Source organism: Oncorhynchus nerka, linkage group LG3, assembly GCF_034236695.1.
Source record: "Oncorhynchus nerka isolate Pitt River linkage group LG3, Oner_Uvic_2.0, whole genome shotgun sequence".
Lineage (NCBI taxonomy): Eukaryota > Metazoa > Chordata > Actinopteri > Salmoniformes > Salmonidae > Oncorhynchus > Oncorhynchus nerka.
In genome coordinates, this window is record NC_088398.1 from 68,254,742 (window position 1) to 68,280,635 (window position 25,894).

The 25,894-nt window shown below is 39.8% G+C and overlaps 1 protein-coding gene across 2 annotated transcripts; it reads left to right on the forward strand.

Annotated features, from left to right (window-relative positions):
- Positions 1–782: 782 nt before the first annotated feature.
- Positions 783–24,275, forward strand: LOC115112735 (dynein light chain Tctex-type 1-like). Of its 2 annotated transcripts, XR_003861013.2 has the most exons (6): positions 783–923; positions 1,818–1,859; positions 1,997–2,120; positions 3,874–3,951; positions 4,524–4,623; positions 23,142–23,230. XR_003861013.2 is itself a non-coding variant. In XM_029639754.1 (5 exons), the coding sequence occupies exons 1-5, from the start codon at positions 897–899 to the stop codon at positions 23,216–23,218; spliced, it is 348 nt and encodes a 115-aa protein (XP_029495614.1). In that variant the 5' UTR covers positions 786–896; the 3' UTR covers positions 23,219–24,275. The 2 variants fall into 2 exon arrangements, 1 of the variants encoding a protein (XP_029495614.1); XM_029639754.1 differs by lacking the exon at positions 4,524–4,623 and having other exon boundaries at positions 786–923; positions 23,142–24,275.
- The last annotated feature ends 1,619 nt before the right edge of the window (positions 24,276–25,894 follow it).

Consider the following 25,894-nt stretch of genomic DNA (forward strand, 5'->3'; position numbering starts at 1 on the left):
TTTGTTCATATGTCTCTCTCTGTGTGTGTTAAAAGCGTGAGGAAGAAGTGTTCCAGATCTAGGTGCAGATTGTGATATCGTACCCTACTTCTGCCCTTAGCTGTTACCGGATGCAATTATAGCGTTACAATTATATAATCACAATTATAGATTATAGCGTTACAATTATATAATCACAATTATATAATTACACAGAACACTGAATTATAGGATTTATTTTTTGTGAACAACTGTTTTCATTAGACCAATTTAAAAAATATTTATAAAATGCCTTGTTTTTAAAAAAAAAATAGGCAAGTCAGTTAATTAAGAACAAATTCTTATTTACAACGACGGGCTAGGAACAGTGGGTTAACAGCCTTGTTCAGGGACAGAACTACACTTATTTCCTTGGCAGCTCAGAGATTCGATCTAGCAACGTTTCGGTTACTGGCCCACCGCTCTAACCACTAGTCCACTAGACTACAAACGTACCCCTGTCGAGCCAACACCATTCCCGACCTCCGTCAAAAACACAATATAAAACACAAACACATACAAATCAAATAATAACAATAAACAAACTTTACAATCAAATACAAATGTACATTCAAGATTGTTTACCACTATATCACCACCAATGAATTATAGGATCTCTGTGGATAAAATAGTTATTGATCCTTTATCATAGCCAAGTTATGATCCACTATCGTTAATTTCCAGAAAATCTCGAATACCTCTCGCCGCCAGGTGGCAGTCAATATAATCTACTACTTTCACTTGCAGTCGTTGTGGGTGTGTCTTGGCTTAAAGAGTCGCTTTCTTTGATTATCTCCATCTCGGTGACAGATAATCAGAAAGAACAACAGACTCGGTGAAGAACCTTGTCGAAAGTGGATAATTTTGCTTTTAAAGCAATGGAGGAGTACAATTCCGGAGAGGAGGTAGATTGTGCATTAAGCTAGATACAAATGTATTATTTCAGACTTTGACACTGATTTCAAACGGCCGAGTTAGCTAGATGAATGGTCAGCTAGCTAGATAACGTTAGCATGCATTGCATTGAGGGTGCTGGCTTTGAAAACGTATCTGACGAGTACATGAGTATTTAATTAAGTAGTCAAATGAAACTGACACGATAATATACACCTTTCAAACATTTGTCATGCAAATTATGTCATATTATTGCATGTGGGGAATTTGTAAGCTTAGCAGCTAGCTGGGTGTGGTCAAATCAATCAGACTGGGCAGGACTTGATTAGTAGCGCGCTAGCATCTATCAACATTCAGCATAGGCATATCTACAGTATTATACAGATAAAACCTTCGGCTGTCCCCATAGGGTTTTACATGGAACCCGAAATGGTTCTCCTATGTGGACAGACGAATAACAGTTTTAAGTTCTAGATAGAACAAAAAGGTACTAAGAGTTTAAATATGTAACGTTGAATCTACTTAGCTATAAATCTTCCAGTAGCAGGCTGCTGTACACATTTTCTCTGTGCAAGTTATTCTGAAGATCCTATCAACAGTTAGCTATGAGTTTATTGCAGCAGTCCTTCCTCCCGGGGCTTGCCTGAAAGGATTTGATATCCAGTCTTGACAGCTTTAGTGTTGACTAAGTTCTCACAGAGTGGACTGTCTGTCTGTCTGTGTACCCTAATTTGTTGTGCAAGGAAAAAGTAGGTCAGCTACTTTTGTGTGAATGAATGCTCAACACTCAACAGCACAAGCTTTTTGTTTTGAGTTGTATCATAACAAAGTAATCCACACTTTATGTTAAATGTTTTTCATAATTATTATTTTTATATATCTTTTTATATCGTTTGGAATCACAGGTGTCCTTCAATGCAGATGAGGCCAGTGTCTCAGTTAAAGAGGTAAAGGGATATTTGAAACATGTTTGTCAGCAGTGTTATTTCTTGGATGGTAAAGATGATCAAAAACACTGATTATCCCTTCATAGATGCTTGACTGTGTTGTCTTCCTTGCTGACTGTCTGGTGTCTGTGTCTCAGTGTATCGAAGCCATCATTGGAGGACTAGATTACAACCAGAACAAAGTGAACCAGTGGACTGCCAGCATCGTGGAGCACTCTCTCACCCAACTGGTCAAGCAAGGGAGACCATTCAAGTTCATAGGTATGATTGTAAGGATGTTATAACACAAGGAAGTTATGGTATTACAAGAGTTACTCAACAATTAGTCACATCGAAGTGGTGAGAAAACATACAGTACCAGTTAAAAGTTTGGACACATCTACTCATTCCAGGGTTTTTCTTTATTTTTACTATTTTCTACATTGTAGAATAATAGTGAAGACATTCCAACTATGAAATAACACATGGAATCATGTAGTAACCAAAAAAGTGTTTAATAAATCAAAATGTATTTTATATTTAGGATTCTTCAAAGTCGCCACCCTTTGCCTTGATGACAGCTTTGCACACTCTTGACATTCTCTCAACCAGCTTCATGAGGAATGCTTTTCCAACAGTCTTGGAGGAGTTACCACATACGCTGAGCACTTGTTGGCTGCTTTTCCTTCACTCTGCTGTCCAACTCATCCCAAACCATCTCAATTGGGTTGAGGTCAGGTCATTGTGGAGGCCAGGTCATCTGATGCTGCACTCCATCACACTTGTCAAATGGCCCTTACACAGCCTGGAGGTGTGTTTTGGGTCATTATCCTGTTGAAAAACAAATGATAGTCCCACTAAGCACAAACCAGAAGGGATGGCGTATCGCTGCATAGGGGTGTGTGAACTTTTGACTGGTACTGTAGATGCAGCAAAAGTTGAAGTTGTTGGTATCCCTTAGAACAGTGGTCACCAACCAGCTGAGTGAGCATACATTTAAATAATTTTTTATTTACTGGCCTAATGGTTCCTGCATCCGATGGTCAGTCTCAGAGGAGGGAGAGAGCAGCAGACTGTGGGTCCGTTTCTCAACATCTCTCGCTCTCTCTTTCCTCCACTGACACTGACCAAAAAGGGACACCGTCTTCCAGCTGATGCCGAAACTCGAGTCGCACCGCATTATTTCTGCCTCATGCACAAATTCATGTTGTTACTCCTATGAACAGAGAAAGTGAAATATTCCTTGATATTAAAAAAGACCCAAGCCGCTAATAACAACAACACAAGCCTATAGATACACTTTCCTCCTCATTCATTACTGCTGCAGGGATTGTTGTAGCGTTGCGTGTAAATAGGAAGAACACACATTTTATGGCTTATAAAAGTGTTGACTACAAAGTGTTGGCAGTACTGAGTAAGAACTTAAACATGAACTCAGTCATAAAAACAGCAGCTCTTTGCTGTATTAGTCATGGTTTTAAACGTTTTGAAATTTCACAATATCAATTTTGCCATAGCTTTCTTTATGCCTGCTACGTTACTGCGGACTCGGTCATCTGAGTAATTTGATTGGCCAACGGTGATGTAGTGCACTTAATTTCCTCTCCAGGCCCACCGGGAAGGCAGAGTTTGTACCTTCAGACACATGAAATGGCAACAGTTTGCACAGGACAGCTGAATTGGCTCCACCTACCACCAACAGACCAATACATAATATAACAAAATAGGAACACAAGGCTTTATCATTGGGTTTTTTACAGAAATGTTTGGCGATCGACTAGAAATGCCTTGGAGATCGACAAGTCGATCGCGATCGACCGGTTGGTGACCACTGCCTTAGAAGAAGGCTACTCTACTCCACCCTTAACAAGATGGATGATGGGCCCTGTGTGTGCTCCCGGTTGCAAAGTGCTGTAGAATGATAGTATGATAGAGGTATATCTATATGATAGCCTTTGTGACCAGGAGAAAAGCCCTGTGCATGACAGAATGCCTACAGCAGGAAATGTATCTTCAACATGGTCTTGTGTTCCAGTGAACTGTGCCATCATGCAGAAGAGTGGTGCTGGTCTCCACACGGCCAACTCCTGCTACTGGGACACTGCTACTGATGGTGAGAGAGATGAAACCCCCACGCATACTGTACTAACCTTTGAACAGCCATTTGCTTTTGTTGTGCTAATGAACAGTGTATTATGTTTTGGCTTATTCAGAAGGGTGCAACAAAGTATGGCCCGACCGATATGGACCTTTTTAGCGCTGTATCGGTATCGGCGATAATTCCACCAATAACCGATATTTAATAAATAGGATAGGGAAAAAAGGGAATCTTGTGCTTATCTGAACATTGTTTCATTTAAGGCTGTCCCCGACTACAAAACATCTTGGTCGACCGAGTCTGTTCTTTTGACCAATCGATTGGTTGAAATTTTAAAACGTATATTTTTCCATATATAGACATATCCTATGTGTTTTAATCAAATCCACTATCTGCACTGAGCTAGTCTGATTCTTTAAGCGAACTGTTTGATGAAATAATTAAGACACAAATGACTAGAGGGAGTCCGACCGCAATTGATTTGATTGTGCCGCCTGGCTCAGACTTGCTGCGTTTTGTAAAAACACAATAAAAACAGTGAGTGACTGTGTGACTAGCACCCGTTCTCTCTCTCCTCCCTGCTGCAGAGACCACCGCAGAACATCATTGTGTGCAGCGCTGTCCGTGTTGCTGAAGCTGCAACATGATTAGACATTTGACTGAAAAGTGATGTTGACGAAATCCCTGGTTTGTTTAGTCAAAACATTCCCTATTCCCTCAGCCCTTGCTCTCTTTAGGTGACACATGTATGCATCACATGCCCGTGGCCAATAGGGCCTGACCTATAGCATATCATAATCACATCAATAAATTGGTTATAAACAAACTCTGAACATTGTAACACGTGACAGCAAAATGGATGCAGAGGGCGTGACAAATAAACTGCAAACGGGAATGTTTACTGGTTACGCTGGAGGTAAAGGGGAAGCCAGATGTGTGGAGTACATGTGACTAGTTGTGGAAAACACTGGAGATCAAGAAAAAGAAGGTAAGGAGCAAGCTCTGTGTGCATATTAAGTCTGTGTGTGCCATACAGGTGCTGTTAGATTACCATATCATTTTTCGGACCATTTGGAACAATGTAAACAAGTTCTAAGCGTTCCAGAGAGCCGGTTGGAACGTTTTTTGTGACTGCTTTATTACAACAGTCTCATTCATCCGTGAAATGGAACGGTTTAGGCCTATTTATTATTTACTCAAATTAGTCTTTGGTCGCTTTATTTTATTTTATTTTGCATTTCACATCATGAATGACTCGTATGCTGTGTGTCGACATGAACAAATGAATGATTGATTGATACAGTAGCCTGTATAACTATTGAAATACAGGCCTCAGTAAGTTATGGTATAAACAGGATGCGCTCTTAGGTCTGCAGCTTGATGGTGGTTATACAAGGCTGCTATACTAAGACCACTAATGATAATGACATTACTTATTATTATAATAATAATAACAATAAGGAGATCAAGGAAAAAGGAAAGTTGTTTTTATTATAAATATTTCTGACAATTTGGAACAGTGTAAACAACACAATGTATGATAAATAATAGCAGAAAGGCTGGTCTAACGAGAGAATAAATAATAGCAGAAAGGCTGGTCTAACGAGAGAATAAATAATAGCAGAAAGGCTGGTCTAACGAGAGAATAAATAATAGCAGAAAGGCTGGTCTAACGAGAGAATAAATAATAGCAGAAAGGCTGGTCTAACGAGAGGATAAATAATAGCAGAAAGGCTGGTCTAACGAGAGGATAAATAATAGCAGAAAGGCTGGTCTAACGAGAGGATAAATAATAGCAGAAAGGCTGGTCTAACGAGAGGATAAATAATAGCAGAAAGGCTGGTCTAACGAGAGGATAAATAATAGCAGAAAGGCTGGTCTAACGAGAGGATAAATAATAGCAGAAAGGCTGGTCTAACGAGAGGATAAATAATAGCAGAAAGGCTGGTCTAACGAGAGGATAAATAATAGCAGAAAGCAGAAAGGCTGGTCAGAAAGGCTGGTCTAACGAGAGGATAAATAATAGCAGAAAGGCTGGTCTAACGAGAGGATAAATAATAGCAGAAAGGCTGGTCTAACGAGAGGATAAATAATAGCAGAAAGGCTGGTCTAACGAGAGGATAAATAATAGCAGAAAGGCTGGTCTAAATAATAGCAGAAAGGCTGGTCTAACGAGAGGATAAATAATAGCAGAAAGGCTGGTCTAACGAGAGGATAAATAATAGCAGAAAGGCTGGTCTAAGAGGATAAATAATAGCAGAGAACGAGAGGATAAATAATAGCAGAAAGGCTGGTCTAACGAGAGGATAAATAATAGCAGAAAGGCTGGTGGTCTAACGAGAGGATAAATAATGGTCTAACGCAGAAAGGCTGGTCTAACGAGAGGATAAATAATAGCAGAAAGGCTGGTCTAACGGAGGATAAATAATAGCAGAAAGGCTGGTCTAACGAGAGGATAAATAATGGTCTAGCAGAAAGGCTGGTCTAACGAGAGGATAAATAATAATAGCAGAAAGGCTGGTCTAACGAGAGGATGGTCTAAATAAATAATAGCAGAAAGGCTGGTCTAACGAGAGGATAAATAATAGCAGAAAGGCTGGTCTAACGAGAGGATAAATAATAGCAGAAAGGCTGGTCTAACGAATAAATAATAGCTGGTCTAACGAGAGGATAAATAATAGCAGAAAGGCTGGTCTAACGAGAGGATAAATAATAGCAGAAAGGCTGGTCTAACGAGAGGATAAATAATAGCAGAAAGGCTGGTCTAACGAGAGAATAAATAATAGCAGAAAGGCTGGTCTAAATAAATAATAGCAGAAAGGCTGGTCTAACGAGAGGATAAATAATAGCAGAAAGGCTGGTCTAACGAGAGGATAAATAATAGCAGAAAGGCTGGTCTAACGAGAGGATAAATAATAGCAGAAAGGCTGGTCAACGAGAGGATAAATAATAGCAGAAAGGCTGGTCTAACGAGAGGATAAATAATAGCAGAAAGGCTGGTCTAACGAGAGGATAAATAATAGCAGAAAGGCTGGTCTAACGAGAGGATAAATAATAGCAGAAAGGCTGGTCTAACGAGAGGATAAATAATAGCAGAAAGGCTGGTCTAACGAGATAAATAATAGCAGAAAGGCTGGTCTAACGAGAGGATAAATAATAGCAGAAAGGCTGGTCTAACGAGAGGATAAATAATAGCAGAAAGGCTGGTCTAACGAGAGAATAAATAATAGCAGAAAGGCTGGTCTAACGAGAGGATAAATAATAGCAGAAAGGCTGGTCTAACGAGAGGATAAATAATAGCAGAAAGGCTGGTCTAACGAGAGGATAAATAATAGCAGAAAGGCTGGTCTAACGAGAGGATAAATAATAGCAGAAAGGCTGGTCTAACGAGAGCAGAAAGGCTGGTCTAAATAAATAATAGCAGAAAGGCTGGTCTAACGAGAGGATAAATAATAGCAGAAAGGCTGGTCTAAATAATAGCAGAGAGGATAAATAATAGCAGAAAGGCTGGTCTAACGAGAGGATAAATAATAGCAGAAAGGCTGGTCTAACGAGAGGATAAATAATAGCAGAAAGGCTGGTCTAACGAGAGGATAAATAATAGCAGAAAGGCTGGTCTAACGAGAGGATAAATAATAGCAGAAAGGCTGGTCTAACGAGAGGATAAATAATAGCAGAAAGGCTGGTCTAACGAGAGGATAAATAATAGCAGAAAGGCTGGTCTAACGAGAGGATAAATAATAGCAGAAAGGCTGGTCTAACGAGAGGATAAATAATAGCAGAAAGGCTGGTCTAACGAGAGGATAAATAATAGCAGAAAGGCTGGTCTAACGAGAGGATAAATAATAGCAGAAAGGCTGGTCTAACGAGAGGATAAATAATAGCAGAAAGGCTGGTCTAACGAGAGGCAGAAAGGCTGGTCTAAATAAATAATAGCAGAAAGGCTGGTCTAACGAGAGGATAAATAATAGCAGAAAGGCTGGTCTAACGAGAGGATAAATAATAGCAGAAAGGCTGGTCTAACGAGAGGATAAATAATAGCAGAAAGGCTGGTCTAACGAGAGGATGGTCTAAAGGATAAATAATAGCAGAAAGGCTGGTCTAACTGGTCTAACGAGGATAAATAATAGCAGAAAGGCTGGTCTAACGAGAGGATAAATAATAGCAGAAAGGCTGGTCTAACGAGAGGATAAATAATAGCAGAAAGGCTGGTCTAACGAGAGGATAAATAATAGCAGAAAGGCTGGTCTAACGAGAGGATAAATAATAGCAGAAAGGCTGGTCTAACGAGAGGATAAATAATAGCAGAAAGGCTGGTCTAACGAGAGGATAAATAATAGCAGAAAGGCTGGTCTAACGAGAGGATAAATAATAGCAGAAAGGCTGGTCTAACGAGAGGATAAATAATAGCAGAAAGGCTGGTCTAACGAGAGGATAAATAATAGCAGAAAGGCTGGTCTAACGGTAAATAATAGCAAAAGGCTGGTCTAGAGAGATAAATAATAGCAGAAAGGCTGGTCTAACGAGAGGATAAATAATAGCAGAAAGGCTGGTCTAACGAGAGGATAAATAATAGCAGAAAGGCTGGTCTAACGAGAGGATAAATAATAGCAGAAAGGCTGGTCTAAATAAATAATAGCAGAAAGGCTGGTCTAACGAGAGGATAAATAATAGCAGAAAGGCTGGTCTAACGAGAGGATAAATAATAGCAGAAAAATAATAGGCTGGTCTAACGAGAGGATAAATAATAGCAGAAAGGCTGGTCTAACGAGAGGATAAATAATAGCAGAAAGGCTGCAGAAAGGCTGGTCTAACGAGAGGATAAATAATAGCAGAAAGGCTGGTCTAACGAGAGGATAAATAATAGCAGAAAGGCTGGTCTAACGAGAGGATAAATAATAGCAGAAAGGCTGGTCTAACGAGAGGATAAATAATAGCAGAAAGGCTGGTCTAACGAGAGGATAAATAATAGCAGAAAGGCTGGTCTAACGAGAGGATAAATAATAGCAGAAAGGCTGGTCTAACGAGAGGATAAATAATAGCAGAAAGGCTGGTCTAAAGGATAAATAATAGCAGAAAGGCTGGTCTAACGAGAGGATAAATAATAGCAGAAAGGCTGGTCTAACGAGAGGATAAATAATAGCAGAAAGGCTGGTCTAACGAGAGGATAAATAATAGCAGAAAGGCTGGTCTAACGAGAGGATAAATAATAGCAGAAAGGCTGGTCTAACGAGAGGATAAATAATAGCAGAAAGGCTGGTCTAACGAGAGGATAAATAATAGCAGAAAGGCTGGTCTAACGAGAGGATAAATAATAGCTGGTCTAACGAGAGGATAAATAATAGCAGAAAGGCTGGTCTAACGAGAGGATAAATAATAGCAGAAAGGCTGGTCTAACGAGAGGATAAATAATAGCAGAAAGGCTGGTCTAACGAGAGGATAAATAATAGCAGAAAGGCTGGTCTAACGAGAGGATAAATAATAGCAGAAACGGCTGGTCTAACGAGAGGATAAATAATAGCAGAAAGGCTGGTCTAACGAGAGGATAAATAATAGCAGAAAGGCTGGTCTAACGAGAGGATAAATAATAGCAGAAAGGCTGGTCTAACGAAATAATAGAGGATAAATAATAGCAGAAAGGCTGGTCTAACGAGAGGATAAATAATAGCAGAAAGGCTGGTCTAACGAGAGGATAAATAATAGCAGAAAGGCTGGTCTAACGAGAGGATAAATAATAGCAGAAAGGCTGGTCTAACGAGAGGATAAATAATAGCAGAAAGGCTGGTCTAACGAGAGGATAAATAATAGCAGAAAGGCTGGTCTAACGAGAGGATAAATAATAGCAGAAAGGCTGGTCTAACGAGAGGAATAAATAATAGCAGAAAGGCTGGTCTAAGAAAGGCTGGTCTAGAGGATAAATAATAGCAGAAAGGCTGGTCTAACGAGAGGATAAATAATAGCAGAAAGGCTGGTCTAACGAGAGGATAAATAATAGCAGAAAGGCTGGTCTAACGAGAGGATAAATAATAGCAGAAAGGATAAATAATGGCAACGAGAGGATAAATAATAGCAGAAAGGCTGGTCTAACGAGAGGATAAATAATAGCAGAAAGGCTGGTCTAACTAAATAATAGGAAAGGCTGGTCTAACGAGAGGATAAATAATAGCAGAAAGGCTGGTCTAGAGAGGATAAATAATAGCAGAAAGGCTGGTCTAACGAGAGGATAAATAATAGCAGAAAGGCTGGTCTAACGGAGGATAAATAATAGCAGAAAGGCTGGTCTAACGAGAGGATAAATAATAGCAGAAAGGCTGGTCTAACGAGAGGATAAATAATAGCAGAAAGGCTGGTCTAACGAGAGGATAAATAATAGCAGAAAGGCTGGTCTAACGAGAGGATAAATAATAGCAGAAAGGCTGGTCTAACGAGAGGATAAATAATAGCAGAAAGGCTGGTCTAACGAGAGGATAAATAATAGCAGAAAGGCTGGTCTAACGAGAGGATAAATAATAGCAGAAAGGCTGGTCTAACGAGAGGATAAATAATAGCAGAAAGGCTGGTCTAACGAGAGGATAAATAATAGCAGAAAGGCTGGTCTAACGAGAGGATAAATAATAGCAGAAAGGCTGGTCTAACGAGAGGATAAATAATAGCAGAAAGGCTGGTCTAACGAGAGGATAAATAATAGCAGAAGGCTGGTCTAACGAGAGGATAAATAATAGCAGAAAGGCTGGTCTAACGAGAGGATAAATAATAGCAGAAAGGCTGGTCTAACGAGAGGATAAATAATAGCAGAAAGGCTGGTCTAACGAGAGGATAAATAATAGCAGAAGGCTGGTCTAACAGAGGATAAATAATAGCAGAAAGGCTGGTCTAACGAGAGGATAAATAATAGCAGAAAGGCTGGTCTAACGAGAGGATAAATAATAGCAGAAAGGCTGGTCTAACGAGAGAGGATAAATAATAGCAGAAAGGCTGGTCTAACGAGAGGATAAATAATAGCAAAAGGCTGGTAATAAATAATAGCAGAAAGGCTGGCAGAAAGGCTGGTCTAACGAGAGGATAAATAATAGCAGAAAGGCTGGTCTAACGAGAGGATAAATAATAGCAGAAAGGCTGGTCTAACGAGAGGATAAATAATAGCAGAAAGGCTGGTCTAACGAGAGGATAAATAATAGCAGAAAGGCTGGTCTAACGAGAGGATAAATAATAGCAGAAAGGCTGGTCTAACGAGAGGATAAATAATAGCAGAAAGGCTGGTCTAACGAGAGGATAAATAATAGCAGAAAGGCTGGTCTAACGAGAGGATAAATAATAGCAGAAAGGCTGGTCTAACGAGAGGATAAATAATAGCAGAAAGGCTGGTCTAACGAGAGGATAAATAATAGCAGAAAGGCTGGTCTAACGAGAGGATAAATAATAGCAGAAAGGCTGGTCTAACGAGAGGATAAATAATAGCAGAAAGGCTGGTCTAACGAGAGGATAAATAATAGCAGAAAGGCTGGTCTAAATAATAGCAGAAGGCTGGTCTAACGATAAATAATAGCAGAAAGGCTGGTCTAACGAGAGGATAAATAATAGCAGAAAGGCTGGTCTAACGAGAGGATAAATAATAGCAGAAAGGCTGGTAAATAATAGCTGGTCTAACGAGAGGATAAATAATAGCAGAAAGGCTGGTCTAACGAGAGGATAAATAATAGCAGAAAACGAGAGGATAAATAATAGCAGAAAGGCTGGTCTAACGAGAGGATAAATAATAGCAGAAAGGCTGGTCTAACGAGAGGATAAATAATAGCTAACGAGAGGATAAATAATAGCAGAAAGGCTGGTCTAAAGAGGATAAATAATAGCAGAAAGGCTGGTCTAACGAGAGGATAAATAATAGCAGAAAGGCTGGTAAATAATAGCAGAAAGGCTGGTCTAACGAGAGATAAATAATAGCAGAAAGGCTGGTCTAACGAGAGGATAAATAATAGCAGAAAGGCTGGTCTAACGAGAGGATAAATAATAGCAAAGGCTGGTCTAACGAGAGGATAAATAATAGCAGAAAGGCTGGTCTAACGAGAGGATAAATAATAGCAGAAAGGCTGGTCTAAATAATAGCAGAAAGGCTGGAGAGGATAAATAATAGCAGAAAGGCTGGTCTAACGAGAGGATAAATAATAGAAAGGCTAAATAATAGCAGAAAGGCTGGTCTAACGAGAAAGGCTGGTCTAGGATAAATAATAGCAGAAAGGCTGGTCTAACGAGAGGATAAATAATAGCAGAAAGGCTGGTCTAACGAGAGGATAAATAATAGCAGAAAGGCTGGTCTAACGCAGAAAGGCTGGTCTAACGAGAGGATAAATAATAGCAGAAAGGCTGGTCTAACGAGAGGATAAATAATAGCAGAAAGGCTGATAAATAATAGCAGAAAGGCTGGTCTAGAGAGGATAAATAATAGCAGAAAGGCTGGTCTAACGAGAGATAAATAATAGCAGAAAGGCTGGTCTAACGAGAGGATAAATAATAGCAGAAAGGCTGGTCTAACGAGAGGATAAATAATAGCAGAAAGGCTGGTCTAACGAGAGGATAAATAATAGCAGAAAGGCTGGTCTAACGAGAGGATAAATAATAGCAGAAAGGCTGGTCTAACGAGAGGATAAATAATAGCAGAAAGGCTGGTCTAACGAGAGGATAAATAATAGCAGAAAGGCTGGTCTAACGAGAGGATAAATAATAGCAGAAAGGCTGGTCTAACGGAGGATAAATAATAGCAGAAAGGCTGGTCTAACGAGATAAATAATAGCAGAAAGGCTGGTCTAACGAGAGGATAAATAATAGCAGAAAGGCTGGTCTAACTGGAAAGGCTGGTCTAACGAGAGGATAAATAATAGCAGAAAGGCTGGTCTAAGAGGATAAATAATAGCAGAAAGGCTGGTCTAACGAGAGGATAAATAATAGCAGAAAGGCTGGTCTAACGAGAGGATAAATAATAGCAGAAAGGCTGGTCTAACGAGAGGATAAATAATAGCAGAAAGGCTGGTCTAACGAGAGGATAAATAATAGCAGAAAGGCTGGTCTAACGAGAGGATAAATAATAGCAGAAAGGCTGGTCTAACGAGAGGATAAATAATAGCAGAAAGGCTGGTCTAACGAGAGGATAAATAATAGCAGAAAGGCTGGTCTAACGATAAATAATAGCAGAAAGGCTGGTCTAACGAGAGGATAAATAATAGCAGAAAGGCTGGTCTAACGAGAGGATAAATAATAGCAGAAAGGCTGGTCTAACGAGAGAATAAATAATAGCAGAAAGGCTGGTCTAACGAGAGGATAAATAATAGCAGAAAGGCTGGTCTAACGATAAATAATAGCAGAAAGGCTGGTCTAACGAGAGGATAAATAATAGCAGAAAGGCTGGTCTAACGGTAAATAATAGCAGAAAGGCTGGTCTAACGAGAGGATAAATAATAGCAGAAAGGCTGGTCTAACGAGAGGATAAATAATAGCAGAAAGGCTGGTCTAACGAGAGGATAAATAATAGCAGAAAGGCTGGTCTAACGAGAGGATAAATAATAGCAGAAAGGCTGGTCTAACGAGAGAATAAATAATAGCAGAAAGGCTGGTCTAACGATAAATAATAGCAGAAAGGCTGGTCTGACAGCAGAAAGGCTGGTCAGAAAGGCTGGTCTACGAGAGGATAAATAATAGCAGAAAGGCTGGTCTAACGAGAGGATAAATAATAGCAGAAAGGCTGGTCTAACGAGAGGATAAATAATAGCAGAAAGGCTGGTCTAACGAGAGGATAAATAATAGCAGAAAGGCTGGTCTAACGAGAGGATAAATAATAGCAGAAAGGCTGGTCTAACGAGAGGATAAATAATAGCAGAAAGGCTGGTCTAACGAGGATAAATAATAGCAGAAAGGCTGGTCTAACGAGAGGATAAATAATAGCAGAAAGGCTGGTCTAACGAGAGGATAAATAATAGCAGAAAGGCTGGTCTGGTCTAACGAGAGGATAAATAATAGCAGAAAGGCTGGTCTAACGAAAGAGGATAAATAATAGCAGAAAGGCTGGTCTAACGAGAGGATAAATAATGGCAGAAAGGCTGGTCTAACGAGAGGATAAATAATAGCAGAAAGGCTGGTCTAACGAGAGGATAAATAATAGCAGAAAGGCTGGTCTAACGAGAGGATAAATAATAGCAGAAAGGCTGGTCTAACGAGAGAATAAATAATAGCAGAAAGGCTGGTCTAACGAGAGGATAAATAATAGCAGAAAGGCTGGTCTAACAGAGAAGGCTGGTCTATAAATAATAGCAGAAAGGCTGGTCTAGGAGGATAAATAATAGCAGAAAGGCTGGTCTAACGAGAGGATAAATAATAGCAGAAAGGCTGGTCTAACGAGAGGATAAATAATAGCAGAAAGGCTGGTCTAACGAGAGGATAAATAATAGCAGAAAGGCTGGTCTAACGAGAGGATAAATAATAGCAGAAAGGCTGGTCTAACGAGGATAAATAATAGCAGAAAGGCTGGTCTAACGAGAGAAAGGCTGGTCTAACGAGAGGATAAATAATAGCAGAAAGGCTGGTCTAACGAGAGGATAAATAATAGCAGAAAGGCTGGTCTAACGAGAGGATAAATAATAGCAGAAAGGCTGGTCTAACGAGAGGATAAATAATAGCAGAAAGGCTGGTCTAACGAGAGGATAAATAATAGCAGAAAGGCTGGTCTAACGCAGAAAGGATAAATAATAGCAGAAAGGCTGGTCTAACGAGAGGATAAATAATAGCAGAAAGGCTGGTCTAACGGAGGATAAATAATAGCAGAAAGGCTGGTCTAAATAATAGCAGAAAGAGGATAAATAATAGCAGAAAGGCTGGTCTAACGAGGGATAAATAATAGCAGAAAGGCTGGTCTAACGAGAGGATAAATAATAGCAGAAAGGCTGGTCTAACGAGAGGATAAATAATAGCAGAAAGGCTGGTCTAACGAGAGGATAAATAATAGCAGAAAGGCTGGTCTAACGAGAGGATAAATAATAGCAGAAAGGCTGGTCTAACGAGAGGATAAATAATAGCAGAAAGGCTGGTCTAACGAGAGGATAAATAATAGCAGAAAGGCTGGTCTAACGAGAGGATAAATAATAGCAGAAAGGCTGGTCTAGGAAAGGCTGGTCTAACGAGAGATAAATAATACAAGAAAGATAAATAATAGCAGAAAGGCTGGTCTAACGAGAGGATAAATAATAGCAGAAAGGCTGGTCTAACGAGAGGATAAATAATAGCAGAAAGGCTGGTCTAACGAGAGAGGATAAATAATAGCAGAAAGGCTGGTCTAACGAGAGGATAAATAATAGCTGGTCTAACGAGGGATAAATAATAGCAGAAAGGCTGGTCTAACGAGAGGATAAATAATAGCAGAAAGGCTGGTCTAACGAGAGGATAAATAATGCAGAAAGGCTGGTCTAACGAGAGGATAAATAATAGCAGAAAGGCTGGTCTAACGAGAGGATAAATAATAGCAGAAAGGCTGGTAACGAGAGGATAAATAATAGCAGAAAGGCTGGTCTAAATAATAGGAAGGCTGGTCTAACGAGAGGATAAATAATAGCAGAAAGGCTGGTCTAACGAGAGGATAAATAATAGCAGAAAGGCTGGTCTAACGAGAGGATAAATAATAGCAGAAAGGCTGGTCTAACGAGAGAATAAATAATAGCAGAAAGGCTGGTCTAACGAGAGGATAAATAATAGCAGAAAGGCTGGTCTAACGAGAGGATAAATAATAGCAGAAGGCTGGTCTAACGAGAGGATAAATAATAGCAGAAAGGCTGGTCTAACGAGAGGATAAATAATAGCAGAAAGGCTGGTCTAACGAGAGGATAAATAATAGCAGAAAGGCTGGTCTGGTCTAACGAGAGGATAAATAATAGCAGAAAGGCTGGTCTAACGAGAGGATAAATAATAGCAGAAGGCTGGTCTAAATAATAGCAGAAAGGCTGGTCTAGGATAAATAATAGCAGAAAGGCTGGTCTAACGAGAGGATAAATAATAGCAGAAAGGCTGGTCTAACGAGAGGATAAATAATAGCAGAAAGGCTGGTCTAACGAGAGGATAAATAATAGCAGAAAGGCTGGTCTAACGAGAGGATAAATAATAGCAGAAAGGCTGGTCTAACGAGAGGATAAATAATAGCAGAAAGGCTGGTCTAACGAGAGGATAAATAATAGCAGAAAGGCTGGTCTAACGCAGAAAGGATAAATAATAGCAGAAAGGCTGGTCTAACGAGAGGATAAATAATAGCAGAAAGGCTGGTCTAACGAGAGGATAAATAATAGCAGAAAGGCTGGTCTAACGAAGAGGATAAATAATAGCAGAAAGGCTGGTCTAACGAGGGATAAATAATAGCAGAAAGGCTGGTCTAACGAGAGGATAAATAATAGCAGAAAGGCTGGTCTAACGAGAGGATAAATAATAGGAAAGGCTGGTCTAAAGAGGATAAATAATAGCAGAAAGGCTGGTCTAACGAGAGGATAAATAATAGCAGAAAGGCTGGTCTAACGAGAGGATAAATAATAGCAGAAAGGCTGGTCTAACGAGAGGATAAATAATAGCAGAAAGGCTGGTCTAACGAGAGGATAAATAATAGCAGAAAGGCTGGTCTAACGAGAGGATAAATAATAGCAGAAAGGCTGGTCTAACGAGAGGATAAATAATAGCAGAAAGGCTGGTAAATAATAGCAGAAAGGCTGGTCTAACGAGAGGATAAATAAATAATAGCAGAAAGGCTGGTCTAACGAGAGGATAAATAATAGCAGAAAGGCTGGTCTAACGAGAGGATAAATAATAGCAGAAAGGCTGGTCTAATAAATAATAGCAGAAAGGCTGGTCTAACGAGAGGATAAATAATAGCAGAAAGGCTGGTCTAACGAGAGGATAAATAATAGCAGAAAGGCTGGTCTAACGAGAGGATAAATAATAGCAGAAAGGCTGGTCTAACGAGAGGATAAATAATAGCAGAAAGGCTGGTCTAACGAGAGGATAAATAATAGCAGAAAGGCTGGTCTAACGAGAGGATAAATAATAGCAGAAAGGCTGGTCTAACGAGAGGATAAATAATAGCAGAAAGGCTGGTCTAACGGAGGATAAATAATAGCAGAAAGGCTGGTCTAACGAGAGGATAAATAATAGCAGAAAGGCTGGTCTAACGAGAGGATAAATAATAGCAGAAAGGCTGGTCTAACGAAGGATAAATAATAGCAGAAAGGCTGGTCTAACGAGAGGATAAATAATAGCAGAAAGGCTGGTCTAACGAGAGGATAAATAATAGCAGAAAGGCTGGTCGAGAGGATAAATAATAGCGAGAGGATAAATAATAGCAGAAAGGCTGGTCTAACGAGAGGATAAATAATAGCAGAAAGGCTGGTCTAACGAGAGGATAAATAATAGCAGAAAGGCTGGTCTAACGAGAGGATAAATAATAGCAGAAAGGCTGGTCTAACGAGAGGATAAATAATAGCAGAAAGGCTGGTCTAACGAGAGGATAAATAATAGCAGAAAGGCTGGTCTAACGAGAGGATAAATAATAGCAGAAAGGCTGGTCTAACGAGAGGATAAATAATAGCAGAAAGGCTGGTCTAACGAGAGGATAAATAATAGCAGAAAGGCTGGTCTAACGAGAGGATAAATAATAGCAGAAGGCTGGTCTAACGAGGATAAATAATAGCAGAAAGGCTGGTCTAAATAAATAATAGCAGAAAGGCTGGTCTAACGAGAGGATAAATAATAGCAGAAAGGCTGGTCTAACGAGAGGATAAATAATAGCAGAAAGGCTGGTCTAACGAGAGGATAAATAATAGCAGAAAGGCTGGTCTAACGAGGATAAATAATAGCAGAAAGGCTGGTCTAACGAGAGGATAAATAAATAGCAGAAAGGCTGGTCTAACGAGAGGGATAAATAATAGCAGAAAGGCTGGTCTAACGAGAGGGATAAATAATAGCAGAAAGGCTGGTCTAACGAGAGGATAAATAATAGCAGAAAGGCTGGTCTAACGAGAGGATAAATAATAGCAGAAAGGCTGGTCTAACGAGAGGATAAATAATAGCAGAAAGGCTGGTCTAACGAGAGGATAAATAATAGCAGAAAGGCTGGTCTAACGAGAGGATAAATAATAGCAGAAAGGCTGGTCTAACGAGAGGATAAATAATAGCAGAAAGGCTGGTCTAACGAGAGGATAAATAATAGCAGAAAGGCTGGTCTAACGAGAGGATAAATAATAGCAGAAAGGCTGGTCTAACGAGAGGATAAATAATAGCAGAAAGGCTGGTCTAACGAGAGGATAAATAATAGCAGAAAGGCTGGTCTAACGAGAGGATAAATAATAGCAGAAAGGCTGGTCTAACGAGAGGATAAATAATAGCAGAAAGGCTGGTCTAAATAAATAATAGCAGAAAGGCTGGTCTAACGAGAGGATAAATAATAGCAGAAAGGCTGGTCTAACGAGAGGATAAATAATAGCAGAAAGGCTGGTCTAACGAGAGGATAAATAATAGCAGAAAGGCTGGTCTAACGAGAGGATAAATAATAGCAGAAAGGCTGGTCTAACGAGAGGATAAATAATAGCAGAAAGGCTGGTCTAACGAGAGGATAAATAATAGCAGAAAGGCTGGTCTAACGAGAGGATAAATAATAGCAGAAAGGCTGGTCTAACTGGTCTAGAGAGGATAAATAATAGCAGAAAGGCTGGTCTAACGAGAGGATAAATAATAGCAGAAAGGCTGGTCTAACGAGAGGATAAATAATAGGAAAGGCTGGTCTAAAGAGGATAAATAATAGCAGAAAGGCTGGTCTAACGAGAGGATAAATAATAGCAGAAAGGCTGGTCTAACGAGAGGATAAATAATAGCAGAAAGGCTGGTCTAACGAGAGGATAAATAATAGCAGAAAGGCTGGTCTAACGAGAGGATAAATAATAGCAGAAAGGCTGGTCTAACGAGAGGATAAATAATAGATAAATAATAGCAGAAAGGCTGGTCTAACGAGAGGATAAATAATAGCAGAAAGGCTGGTCTAACGAGAGGATAAATAATAGCAGAAAGGCTGGTCTAACGAGAGGATAAATAATAGCAGAAAGGCTGGTCTAACGAGAGGATAAATAATAGCAGAAAGGCTGGTCTAACGAGAGGATAAATAATAGCAGAAAGGCTGGTCTAACGAGAGGATAAATAATAGCAGAAAGGCTGGTCTAACGAGAGGATAAATAATAGCAGAAAGGCTGGTCTAACGAGAGGATAAATAATAGCAGAAAGGCTGGTCTAATAAATAATAGCAGAAAGGCTGGTCTAACGAGAGGATAAATAATAGCAGAAGGCTGGTCTAACGAGAGGATAAATAATAGCAGAAAGGCTGGTCTAACGAGAGGATAAATAATAGCAGAAAGGCTGGTCTAACGAGAGGATAAATAATAGCAGAAAGGCTGGTCTAACGAGAGGATAAATAATAGAGAGGATAAATAATAGCAGAAAGGCTGGTCTAACGAGAGGATAAATAATAGCAGAAAGGATAAATAATAGCAGAAAGGCTGGTCTAACGCTGGTCTAACGAGAGGATAAATAATAGCAGAAAGGCTGGTCTAACGAGAGGATAAATAATAGCAGAAAGGCTGGTCTAACGAGAGGATAAATAATAGCAGAAAGGCTGGTCTAACGAGAGGATAAATAATAGGATAAATAATAGCAGAAAGGCTGGTCTAACGAGAGGATAAATAATAGCAGAAAGGCTGGTCTAACGAGAGGATAAATAATAGCAGAAAGGCTGGTCTAACGAGAGGATAAATAATAGCAGAAAGGCTGGTCTAAGGATAAATAATAGCAGAAAGGCTGGTCTAGAGGATAAATAATAGCAGAAAGGCTGGTCTAACGAGAGGATAAATAATAGCAGAAAGGCTGGTCTAACGAGAGGATAAATAATAGCAGAAAGGCTGGTCTAACGAGAGGATAAATAATAGCAGAAAGGCTGGTCTAACGAGAGGGATAAATAATAGCAGAAAGGCTGGTCTAGGATAAATAATAGCAGAAAGGCTGGTCTAACGAGAGGATAAATAATAGCAGAAAGGCTGGTCTAACGTAATAGCAGAAAGGCTGGTCTAACGAGAGGATAAATAATAGCAGAAAGGCTGGTCTAACGAGAGGATAAATAATAGCAGAAAGGCTGGTCTAACGAGAGGATAAATAATAGCAGAAAGGCTGGTCTAACGAGAGGATAAATAATAGCAGAAAGGCTGGTCTAACGAGAGGAAAGGCTGGTCTATAAATAATAGCAGAAAGGCTGGTCTAACGAGAGGATAAATAATAGCAGAAAGGCTGGTCTAACGAGAGGATAAATAATAGCAGAAAGGTCTGAGAGGATAAATAATAGCAGAAAGGCTGGTCTAACGAGAGGATAAATAATAGCAGAAAGGCTGGTCTAACGAGGATAAATAATAGCAGAAAGGCTGGTCTATAAATAATAGCAGAAAGGCTGGTCTAAAGGATAAATAATAGCAGAAAGGCTGGTCTAACGAGAGGATAAATAATAGCAGAAAGGCTGGTCTAACGAGAGGATAAATAATAGCAGAAAGGCTGGTCTAACGAGAGGATAAATAATAGCAGAAAGGCTGGTCTAACGAGAAAGGCTGGTCTATAAATAATAGCAGAAAGGCTGGTCTAACGAGAGGATAAATAATAGCAGAAAGGCTGGTCTAACGAGAGGATAAATAATAGCAGAAAGGCTGGTCTAACGAGAGGATAAATAATAGCAGAAAGGCTGGTCTAACGAGAGGATAAATAATAGCAGAAAGGCTGGTCTAACGAGAGGATAAATAATAGCAGAAAGGCTGGTCTAACGAGAGGATAAATAATGGTCTAGCAGAAAGGCTGGTCTAACGAGAGGATAAATAATAGGAAAGGCTGGTCTAAATAAATAATAGCAGAAAGGCTGGTCTAACGAGAGGATAAATAATAGCAGAAGGCTGGTCTAACGAGAGGATAAATAATAGCAGAAAGGCTGGTCTAACGAGAGGATAAATAATAGCAGAAAGGCTGGTCTAACGAGAGGATAAATAATAGCAGAAAGGCTGAGAGGATAAATAATAGCAGAAAGGCTGGTCTAACGAGAGGATAAATAATAGCAGAAAGGCTGGTCTAACGAGAGGATAAATAATAGCAGAAAGGCTGGTCTAACGAGAGGATAAATAATAGCAGAAAGGCTGGTCTAACGAGAGGATAAATAATAGCAGAAAGGCTGGTCTAACGAGAGGATAAATAATAGCAGAAAGGCTGGTCTAACGAGAGGATAAATAATAGCAGAAAGGCTGGTCTAACGAGAGGATAAATAATAGCAGAAAGGCTGGTCTAACGAGAGGATAAATAATAGCAGAAAGGCTGGTCTAACGAGAGGATAAATAATAGCAGAAAGGCTGGTAAATAATAGCAGAAAGGCTGGTCTAACGAGAGGATAAATAATAGCAGAAAGGCTGGTCTAACGAGAGGATAAATAATAGCAGAAAGGCTGGTCTAACGAGAGGATAAATAATAGCAGAAAGGCTGGTCTAACGAGAGGATAAATAATAGCAGAAAGGCTGGTCTAACGAGAGGATAAATAATAGCAGAAAGGCTGGTCTAACGAGAGGATAAATAATAGCAGAAAGGCTGGTCTAACGAGAGGATAAAGTGTAAAGCCTTTATTAATAGCAGAAAGGCTGGTCTAACGAGAGGATAAATAATAGCAGAAAGGCTTGTCTAACGAGAGGAAAAAGTTTAAAGCCTTTATTACAGCAAAGATGAAAAATAGCAGAATTTGTGAAATTGTTTCGTGAGGCTTGGTTCTCGTGGAATCAATCAACCAAACACTCAAACAGGCAACGGAAGCAGGATCTTTCTTATTTCTGTAGATACAGATACAGTACCAGTCAAATGTTTGGACACATCTACTCATTCCAGGGTTGTTCTGTATTTTTACTATTTTCTGACCTCAACCCAATTGTGATGGTTTTGGATGAGTTGGACCGCAGAGTGAAGGAAAAGTGGCCAACAAGTGCTCAGCATATGTAGTAACTCCTTCAATACTGTTGGAAAAGCATTCCTCATAAAGCTGGTTGAGAGAATGCCAAGAGTGTGCAAAGCTGTCATCAAGGCAAAGGGTGGCGACTTTGAAGGATCTCAAATGTAAAATATATTTATACACTTTTTTGGTTACTACATGATTCCATATGTGTTATTTCATAGTTTTGATGTCTTTGCTATTATTCTACAATGTAGAAAATAGTACAAATAAAATCCCTTGAATGAGCAGGTGTGTCCAAACTTTTGACTGGTTCTGTATATAGATTTATAAAGCCAGTCACATTTAACAGTTAGGCTGTTTGCTATTATGCACCGAGCAACATGGTCTGGAATAATGCGCCAATTCAACAGCGCACTGATGTGTTTCAGAACCGCGGACAGCTACCACTATCCAACGTGGCAGAAAGTGCATTTGTTATAAAATATTCACATTTTTATTTATGTTGTGCCATTGTTTCATAATATAACCATATCAAATTTCAGTAGCACATTTCTTAGACTGATGGAGTGTGCCATCCCATCGGCCTCCAGAATGGATCAGTCCACTCAGACAGGAGCCAATCAGTCTTGTACAACATGATTATACTTTATTTTATTTTATTGCTACTGCTCGACTAAATAAGTCTCGGTCGTCCAACAGCCTATCGACCAAACAATCGACCAGTCGACTAAATGGAGTCAGCCCTAGTTTCATTATTGTCGCAATGTAAGAAATCAACATTTGAAGCATATTTCTTGGACAATTGCTCCTTGGGATGGCAATTTATGAGAACTTGGTGTGGAAAAATGACCCTTTTTCATTTTCCCGCTGTAAAACAGTATGTTGGCAGATATATTGGTACATTTTTGTTCCCCAATTGGTATTGGACCCTCCAAAAAAACATTGGTCGGGCTCTAATAGAAAAGTATTGTACTGTACATACATGATTCCCTGTGATTTTCTGGAAAAAGGAATCTGGTCATTCTCTGTTTCTATCTGCGTATGTTTTGAAATGTTGCTCTCCACTGAAGAAGCCACACGTTGGAATGTATTTTGTGTGTCCAAATTGGTTCTGATGTGTTGAATATGATTGGTTGAGATCTAGTGGATTGACCTGATTGGTCTTTGTGGTGTCCTCCCACAGGAAGCTGCACGGTCAGGTGGGAGAACCGCACCATGTACTGTGTGGTGAGTGTTTTCGCCGTGGCCTTGACCTGTTAACCAGCCCCCCCCGCCTTCTCGCACTGAGCTGAACACAACCTGGCATGCACCAGCACCACCAAGCCTTGAAGATCCAAGCTGATTACCCATGCAAATAAATGTCTGTTGTACAACATCTTTCAACCCCACACTCTCAAACTTTGGCCACTCCCAATGGGAACCATAGGATGGGAAATTGTGATGTTGCTATAAGTGGTGGATACATAGTGTTGTCTGTGTGTAAATGTAAATAGACCAGTAGTTCTAGAGATATGCTCAGCATGGACTTAGAAAATGGAACTAACCACACTGGACATGTTGAATATGAATTACTAAATTCAATACATCCCATTTACAGTTTCAATAGTGTGTCGTAGTTGAACCACTATAAATAATAATAATAATTGGAGTCTCAAAGCAGAGGTCTGTTTTAATACATTCCTAACAGAGTGCAGAGAGAGACATTGGAGGTTCCATTAGAGCATTGCAGGTTTATGACAGTGTACTTTCTCTTTAAGAATGTGTATTATATTTATTCTAAGATCATTCCCTCTGGATTGGTGAAGTTGTATCACATTTACCTCACTAGCCCTTATATCATTTGTGATATTAAATGGACTGAAAATGCTCATGACACTACAAGTATGACTTGTGACTGACTGTGTTTGTACATTGACCTTTGTCATTAAATGTATTATTTAACTATCGTCACATGATTTCCTGGTGTTTAATTGATGTCTCACCAGTAAAGCAGGTTGACAGAATAGCTAATGAGGTTTAGGATGGGGTGAAACAAGTGCAACTGCTGGTTTCTTACCGTACACACATTCCTGTACATAAGGGAGTTGTGGTAGTTGAGGTAGTAGTTATGTTAATTATCTTTTGTTGTTACAAATTGTCTATTTGCTGCATTGTTGTTGTAATAAATTCTATGTACCAGATGGGATTTTAAAATAAGATCGAGAGGAATTAGGATGCTTACTAATCACAGATGTTTAAAACGAGCACTGCAAATCTTCTTTTAAGCCTTTAATGTCTAAACATAGACTCACCTCATCTATTAAAACTCACATGACTAGCTTGTCTCAGTTTATTCATTTTTCATTAAGGCAAATGATAAGCATGAAAAGAGGCCAACACATGAATCTGTCTGTACAGGTCTGATGAAGCAAGGCTATCCTGAGTCTGTGTACAGATCTGATGAAGCAAGGCTATCCTGAGTCTGTGTACAGGTCTGATGAAACAAGGCTATCCTGAGTCTGTGTACAGGTCTGATGAAACAAGGCTATCCTGAGTCTGTGTACAGGTCTGATGAAACAAGGCTATCCTGAGTCTGTGTACAGGTCTGATGAAACAAGGCTATCCTGAGTCTGTGTACAGATCTGATGAAACAAGGCTATCCTGAGTCTGTGTACAGGTCTGATGAAACAAGGCTATCCTGAGTCTGTGTACAGGTCTGATGAAACAAGGCTATCCTGAGTCTGTGTACAGGTCTGATGAAACAAGGCTATCCTGAGTCTGTGTACAGGTCTGATGAAGCAAGGCTACAGGTCTGATGAAACAAGGCTATCCTGAGTCTGCCTCTACAGGTCTGATGAAGCAAGGCTATCCTGAGTCTGCCTCTACAGGTCTGATGAAACAAGGCTATCCTGAGCCTGATGATGAGTCTGCCTCTACAGGTCTGATGAAACAAGGCTATCCTGAGCCTGTGTACAGGTCTGATGAAACAAGGCTATCCTGAGCCTGTGTACAGGTCTGATGAAACAAGGCTATCCTGAGCCTGTGTACAGGTCTGATGAAACAAGGCTATCCTGAGCCTGTGTACAGGTCTGATGAAACAAGGCTATCCTGAGTCTGTGTACAGGTCTGATGAAGCAAGGCTATCCTGAGCCTGATGATGAGTCTGTCTCTACAGGTCTGATGAAGCAAGGCTATCCTGAGCCTGATGATGAGTCTGCCTCTACAGGTCTGATGAAGCAAGGCTATCCTGAGCCTGTGTACAGGTCTGATGAAACAAGGCTATCCTGAGCCTGATGATGAGTCTGTCTCTACAGGTCTGATGAAACAAGGCTATCCTGAGCCTGATGATGAGTCTGTGTACAGGTCTGATGAAACAAGGCTATCCTGAGCCTGATGATGAGTCTGCCTCTACAGGTCTGATGAAGCAAGGCTATCCTGAGCCTGATGAGTGAGGTTATGGCTGGTGAAACGCAGATCAATTACTTCAACGATGGAGAGTCGTAGAAATGGAACTTGTAAAGAATTTGATCCCAGCCTAACAAACTAGAGGAATATTCTTGGCTGGATTCCATTGTCAAAACTTGCTACCTCTCCTTGTTTTGGGGGGGGTATCAGTACATTTGATATTTTTTGCAACTTTTACTTCACTATATTCCTAAAGAAAGTAATTTACTTTTCACTCATATATTTTCCCTGACACACAAAAGTACTTGAGCTTAGCAGGACAGGAAAATGGTCCAATTCACACATTTGTCAAGAGAACATGCCTGGCCATCCCTACTGCCTCTTATCTGCAGGACTTTCTAAACACACATGCTTTGTTTGTGAATTATGTCTGAGTGTTGGAATGTGCCCCTGGCTATCCATAAAATAAATAAGAAAATTTTGCTTTCTGGTTTGCTTAATATGAACAATTTGAAATGATTTATACTTTTAGTTTTGATTCTTAAGTATATT

Bases quoted from the DNA above. Each gene is read 5' to 3' on its own strand.
- LOC115112735 (XM_029639754.1), top strand. From the start codon at position 897: ATGGAGGAGTACAATTCCGGAGAGGAG. The intron at 924-1,817 runs GTAGATTGTGCA...TTGGAATCACAG, and splicing joins AGTACAATTCCGGAGAGGAG to GTGTCCTTCAATGCAGATGA. The intron at 3,952-23,141 runs GTGAGAGAGATG...GTCCTCCCACAG, and splicing joins CTGGGACACTGCTACTGATG to GAAGCTGCACGGTCAGGTGG.